This window comes from Austrofundulus limnaeus, unplaced genomic scaffold (assembly GCF_001266775.1).
Source record: "Austrofundulus limnaeus strain Quisiro unplaced genomic scaffold, Austrofundulus_limnaeus-1.0 Scaffold0, whole genome shotgun sequence".
Taxonomy (NCBI): domain Eukaryota; kingdom Metazoa; phylum Chordata; class Actinopteri; order Cyprinodontiformes; family Rivulidae; genus Austrofundulus; species Austrofundulus limnaeus.
The window spans coordinates 5294819-5302132 of record NW_013952402.1 but is presented as its reverse complement, the minus strand read 5'-3'; the positions used below and the strand labels follow the sequence as shown (position 1 = coordinate 5302132).

The 7314-nt window shown below is 35.7% G+C and overlaps 1 protein-coding gene across 1 annotated transcript; it reads left to right on the top strand.

Moving 5' to 3' along the window:
* Positions 1-204: 204 nt before the first annotated feature.
* Positions 205-4717, top strand: cd74b (CD74 molecule, major histocompatibility complex, class II invariant chain b; the record flags this gene model as incomplete). Its single annotated transcript, XM_014029413.1, is given in 8 exon segments — positions 205-293; positions 363-434; positions 1533-1702; positions 2183-2253; positions 2524-2554; positions 3875-4090; positions 4202-4230; positions 4374-4717. Coding segments are annotated over 6 exon segments (570 nt in total). The 3' UTR covers positions 4374-4717.
* Positions 4718-7314: the final 2597 nt, after the last annotated feature.

Sequence of the window (7314 nt, the reverse complement as noted above, 5' to 3'; positions counted from 1 at the left end):
GATATATTCTCTTAATTACAAATATTGAAGATCAGATGAAAGAGTTTGAAAACGCATCTGAAAGATTTCAACGCTGAAGTCTAAGTGTTCTGCCTGGTAACAGGTGATGCGTCATCACAAGTAACCAATGAAAAGTCAAGCTGAGAAAAAAAATTCCAGACGAAATACAAATTAGTTAGAAAATTGATGTGGTTTGTCTTTCAGTTCCTTCTGACTCACAACATTGAAAAGGGTGAAAAGACCGGAGCCAGAACTCAGTGTGAAACAACTTCTGAGCTGTTCTGATCTAAAAGGTATTGGTTCTGTCTCTATCTCTCTCTCTTTTAATCTGTCTTGTTACAGTGTGTTATTTGTCCTCACAGGTTTTCTGAGTGCGTGAAAATGTCGGACCCTGAGACCCAAACTGAGCCTCTTGTGGGAACCCCAGCACAGGCGTAAGGAGGAATTTATTACAAATTACATTTTTATTGGTCTGTATGTTTAACAAGTTGTTTATAGTTTGGTTATAATTGTTTAATAATTAAATCTCATCTGCTTTTTGAGCCCTTTGGGGGGCAAAAGTGAACCCTAAAGGGTAAAAAAATAAAACAAAATGGTAAATTTCAATTTTAAAAGTGGGGTTACAGTGAGAGGTTAATGGTAAATAGTGATATTTTTTTCATTTATATTATTAGTTTTAAGGTCTTGTAATGTGTGAGATAAAAACACAGTTTCAGATTTTGTCAGATGTTAAAATATTAGAATTTGACAGTTTTGTTTTTTGTTTGTATTGATTTATGTATATTATGTATATGTTTATTGATCGTAAAAGATTTATGGTACCTCACAACAATAATTCTTTGACAGAAATGATGGACATATATTTCTAATTTGATTTTCTGTTTACGTACTTCCTGTTTACACTCAGTAAAACTGGTTTTGGTGTTGAGCCATTTCAGTAAAAATAAAACATGTATATTTTTAAAGAAATGTATTTATAGTAAGTCACGTATTATATTGACAAAATATTGGAAATTGCCACTTACTGTAAGTGGCAATTGAATCTACACAAAGAAGGGTTGAAAACTCTGTTGAGGTGATTGAACTGTTGGCTTAAAAAACTTTAATGGTGACGTCAGGTTTACATGAACAACGTTTGTTTCGAACTCCCGACCCTCCTATTGGAGGGTGACCTCTTTCCTCCAGTCAAAACCCAGACGTTTAGAGCTTTAGAGATTTGTGTGTTTTTAGATGTTATGAACAGATGTTTTGAAAGAATATAAATCTTTAAAAATCAGATGATGGTCCAAAAGCACCCCTGTTTTTTTTATTCTAAACTTTCCCTCAGAAAGCTGGTTGATAACAGCTGATGTCATTACTCGCTTTGAATTAACATTTTCAGTTCCTGTCAGAGTGGTTTAAAAAAACTTTCCCCAATTTTAAGCCAAGTTCCTCAAACTTTTTAAAATCAAAATGTACCCATCATGACATCACAATAGATACCAATACATAAAATAAAACAACAACTTTCCGTTTTCATTTTTACGTTTCAGTCCCCGCTCCTCTCGGGCCTATAAGGTGGCAGGACTGACTCTCCTGGGCTGTGTGCTGATTGTGGGCCAGGCGGCGATCGCCTACTTCCTCCTCAGCCAGAAGAGCGACATCAAATCTCTGCAGGAGCAGAACGACAAAATCAACACGGAGCTGACCAGGGGAAGATCTGGTGAGGAGATCAGATTTAGTTTAGGACTGATGGTGGTCTGAAATCTGTAACCTGGTGGTCACACAGCAGCTGCTGTAATTCACTGAACCTGAACTGATTCCTTACTGGACTGAACTGAAATAAACTGAACGAGAATAAAATGATTTAAACTGGAATGTAATGAGATTTGACCCTGACTTTGACTGACTATATTTATGATCATGTTTTTTTTATTATAATTTTCTGTAAAGTACACAGAAATTCTTGGTACTGTCCAACAAATTGAATGGAAATTTAATTTTAGAAACACAGGCCGGACACAAATTTCAGAGATGCCTGTGAATATTTAATGAAATTCTAAGAGATGGGTGAACAACTTGTCTTGAAAATGAGTTTGAATTTTTGTTCAAATCAAATTTATTTGATTAATTTTTCAAGAAAATTCCACATGAGACACCTAAAGTTTTATATTACATGCACTGATTTCTTTTCTGTGTGCAGCTTCTGTGCCTGTGCAGATGCACATGCCCATGAGCGTCATGACTGAGCTGCTGGATGACACTATGGAGGAGGTAAAAACATCATCCAACATTAAACTTTATAGACTGGTACTGTCAATAGCTGAATCCAATCAGGATATTTTTGAACATAACACATTCTAATAAATACATTGGATCACTTCAGTTCTAAAGCAGGACCTGATAGAGAGCTCATTTATTTTTTAACTTATGACAGAACTGATGTGTTGAAACTGAAGTATTATGTCATATTGTAATTAGTCATATTCTTGGAAAATCAAGTTTTTGCTATTTTTTAACTCTATTATCATTTTTGTATTGCAGGAGGCTTCGGCTGGAGTCCCAGGAAAAACTCGTAAGTTCTGTTGCTTTTGTACAGAGCCCATTAGACATTAGGTGACATTAGGTTTTAAAAAAAATAATCTGTGGCCACCCATTAGTTAATGTGTGGCCATGAGATAATTTTGAGCAGTCCTGCCTCTTTTGTGAGAGACACAGACATTGTTGGAGTCAGATTATGAATACACTGTTTTTGTTTCACTCACACAGAAAGAGTTAATGTCCATAGTTCAGTCTAAACCAGAGGTGCCAAAAGTGAGGCCTGTGGGCCACAATTGGCCCACCAACTATTTGATAAGGCCCACCAGAAGTTTGCCTGATTACTAGGCTGTATATTCCTGCTATCATCTAGAAACACTGTGTTTTCTATTATAGTCATTCTGTCCATTGGCCCAGTAACTTTATAAAGGGCTGTAGTGCAGATAGTTTTCACTCATGGTGCTTACTTTATCTTTGAATTTTATTCTGAAGAGACATTTTAATTAGATTTAAACCCACATGCAGATTTGCACACTTCATGAGACCACAAATATTCTTATTTTATCAACTTATGAAATGTTCCCTGAGCCTTTGCTGTTTAAGTGTACATCAGAATTTCTCCAAGTGCACGGGCTAAAAGCAAGCATGAGCCACCGCACTGGCAGCTTGCTTAATCATAAAAACAAAAGAACTTTATTTAAAATGTATTTGTAATTCATGTATTATATGTATTACCACATTTAGCCCACATGAGGTTGATTTTCATTTTGGTCCTCTCAGGGAAAAAGTTTGGGCACCCCTGAAAACAGTTCATTTTTCATGTGATGACACAGAACGCATTAAATCGTGTGTGTGAAACTTACGCTTTCTGCAGCAAAGGCACTCCGAGAGGAAGAAAACTGATTTGAGTGTTGACTTGAGCTTCAAATAAAATTAAGCTGTTTTTGGACAAATACAGCTCCAATCTTCAGCTGCAACATATAACACTAAGAAATACTTCATGCCAAACCACAAGTGATTGAAGTGTAATTTATGCCTATATTAAAATAAAATAAAATAAATTCAAACTTGTTCATGTTAACAATAAATAGTCTTTGCGTGGAAATGACTGCAATAATTATCTTGTGGCCATGCATTAAGTATTTCATGGCCATGCTTTAATTAATTTTTTATTATCCAGTTTTGCTTTGTACTTTACCACATTAACTCATGTTTACACTAAAAATGAAATCATGAAGTCAAACATCTAATCAGTGTGTCTCTTTAGAAATCAACATTTTGTTTAGTTTTGTTTTGTTTTTTCTGATTTTGCCTTTCTGTCTTTTTTAAAACTCGATTTATCATTTCCTCGCTCCAGCTGCTCCTCTCACCACCTGCCAGCAGGAGTTTGCCGGTCTGAAACCCGTGCAGGTTCCTGGTTTCCGTCCCCGGTGTGACAAGAAAGGCCTGTATGAGCGTCAGCAGTGCTTCATGAGGCAGTGCTGGTGTGTGAACCCAGCTGACGGCCAACAGATCCCTGGATCTCTGCGCCAGGGACCCGTCAACTGCAGCAGCATACGTGCCATTCCCGCCGGTGAGACAAAATAAAGTTATCAGATCAATTTAGAAACTTATATTTCAGCAGTTAGTTTTAAAATTCATAATTCATTTGAAGTCACTGACATTCAAACATTTGTCTTTGTAGGAGCCACGCTGACTCTTTCTGATGAATAAGTGAGTAAACCACTTATGATGTATTATTTTGCACCTGTTTTCTGTATTTAACTTTTATTTCGTGTATTTTAGTCCTTTAAAAATGGCTTTATTTGATTTATTTAAAATATGGATCAACTAAATTTTATTTTATTTTTTTACAGGCAACAGTGAGTTTCTTCCAGAAACTTAAGCTTCTGATGGCGTCTGTGCCGACATGTAATCGCTATAGTTGCAGCACTATTTTATTGCTGCTGATTAATTATACGTTTATTAGCTTTCTATTCTTTGAACTTGTTTGTAACCAGTTTTACAGGAAGCTGTACTTCTAACTTCAATAGATTGGGATTTCTTTTTACTTTTACCATGTGCATCTAACTATACTGACATGTTGTTGTTTGGTTTTATTCAAATTTTTACATAAAATTTGGTGAATGAAAAATGATCCACTGAAGACAATTTGTTTTCCCATTTATTTGAACCAAAATAAACCAGTTACAGAATCTTGTGGTGTCTTTCTTTTTTTTCAAACTAGAGCGAAATATTTCTGTAAAGATGTGCAAGAGCACAACAAAATCAGCAACAGAGCAAAAAAAAACCTGACCTCATTTGTTCATATTTCTTAGAAAACTTGCAAAATTGGTATAAACAGAAAATTACAACACAATGACAGGCACAGCGTTTGTGTGTTCCAGTTATACAGTACAAATGTTTTCCTGATGCGCTTTCAGATCAGTGGTGGAGCACAATTACAAACTTATATTTCAGATAAATTAATCTTTTATGGCTTATTTATCTCAAACCTGTTAAAGGCTTGAAAATGTATATATGTACTGTGAAAAACCATCAGGACATTTAGTTTTCCCATCTGAAAATAAATTTTCAAAACCTAGATTGTATTCAGACATACTTCATAAAAGAAATTACTTCATTACTGGTGCTTTAGATGAGCATAAATATATAACAGCATCAACTTGAATTTTTTAAAATCTATTTCAATAAATTTTATTAAAATTTCCAAATCACTAGGCTATTTATAAAATATGTCTGGACAAAAACAATCAAAAAATGCTTTTCCAATTAAATGTGCACCTCTCCTTTGGCCAGCTGTGAAAAGTTCACTTCATTTGCCTCATTTAAAACAGTATTATGGTCTTTTTTTTTAAAACATACATACAACCGTCTAATTCAGGATGAAAATACAGTTCAAGTAGTACACCTCCCAAACACATTACATGCAGAAAAAAATAAAAGTTTACCACACAAACAGTAACAGCTTTAAATGTCTAAAAGAAGTGCGAAGGATCAACTAGATTCCAGCATATGAACCAGGCAAACAAATGATCTCAGAAAATGGGTATTGCACGTACGGCATGAGATGACAAGACAGTTCAACACAGATTAGGCACTCTTACATAAAGAAAAAATAAAGTATTTTCCAGCTTTTAAAGGAGCAATAAATCTATACAAACTTTATAGTCTTGCTTTGGTGCGTATTTTAGACGACGTTCAATTAGAGAAACACTAATCCTTATTTAACAAGCTTTCTTTCTACCTATACATGTTATTCTGCAATGTTTGTAAACCTGTAAATATGGTGGGTTTGATCAATATTATATACATTTGGATTGTGAGACATAAAGTTAAGTCACTTGAACCATCTGATCGAGGCTGCTAGCTGCAATTTCTGACCAACAGAGGGCGCAAGAAACCAACTAAACGTTAATAAACTCGAAAACTCTAAACTTAAGATTTCTTCCTCAGTTTCAGTTTTGCTACCCAGAAGTAAACACTGTAACTGAGGAACTGAAGCCAGTGCGCTCAACATGTGCAATCTGGCTGATTTAATTTCCAGTAAGATATATTTTGGAGGTTTTTATGAGTTATAAGAGCAGCAGGACTTTTAATCTCAATTACAAATCCCACATGCAGAATTTATATTTCTATATGTTACATTAAATTAACTTTAGAATTTTGGTATTTGCTGCTTTACTTATTAACTTTTGAAATGTAAATCTGTTCCCTGTAAGCAGCTGTACCGGCACCATCTTGTAGATTTTTTCACCTCTCTGCTCATTTTTGTCCTCCTTTCAGGTTGCGTATGTAATCCTTGACAGTGTTTTCAATATTTGGAACGGCGTAGTTTTGCGCAGCATACATTCCTGTACACGTCCCGACCGCAACACCCAGCAATGCCGAAGAGCGTAGCCTGGCAACAACGTAACCGGCCAGAAAACCTTTCAAGAAAGGAGAAGCCAGCAGGCTGCCACCCTAAAAAGGAGAAAAACATGTTTTGTTATTACGCCCAGTTGATTTACGTCAACAAATCTGATATTTCTTCTTGTGTCTTGTTTAGTCAAAAGTGTTCAGGGGCAAACTCGTCACGTTAAATAAAACGTAATGATCAAATGACAAGGTGACATTAAATGATCATTAACATAATCATCTCTGCATGAACCTTACTGGAGGAACTCCAGCCTGTATCTCATCTTCTACCCGTCTCTGTATGTCCTCCAGCTGGTCCTTCAGCTCCACCAGGTCTTTGAGCTGTCCCAAAGGATTCTATACTCACATGGAGAAGCAGGCAAAAAAAAAAGTTTAAAATCCAAGGCAGAATGGCTTTAAATTAACATGAGTTCATTTAATCTTAAATTACATCCATTTGTATTCTGTTACATATATGTTTTTAAATAAAACATGTACTAAAGCAGTGTTTCCCAAAGTTGGGGTCGGACCCAAAATGGGGTCCCGAAACATCAAGGTGGGGTCCTGAAAAGATTTTCTGAATTAATTACATTTTTGTCTCAGTTGTTACAAAGGAGTGAGGTTAGTATATTTAAAATGGATAAATGTAGTATAAAAATATTGTTACTATGCCCATGTTTAGTTGACCTGATACAAATGTTTATCATCCAGAAATAGCTGGGGGCACAGGAGGTCTCTGCTACTGTTATTTTGTGGGTCAAAAGATGAAAAGTTTGGGAACCACTGCACTAATGTATGCTGTAAACCAGAGATTATTACCGCGAGCACCACCTTGAGGGCCTCAAAAGAACAACAGTTTTTATCTTTGGGCCGCAGAGGGCCGTGGGACCACCTTGATTT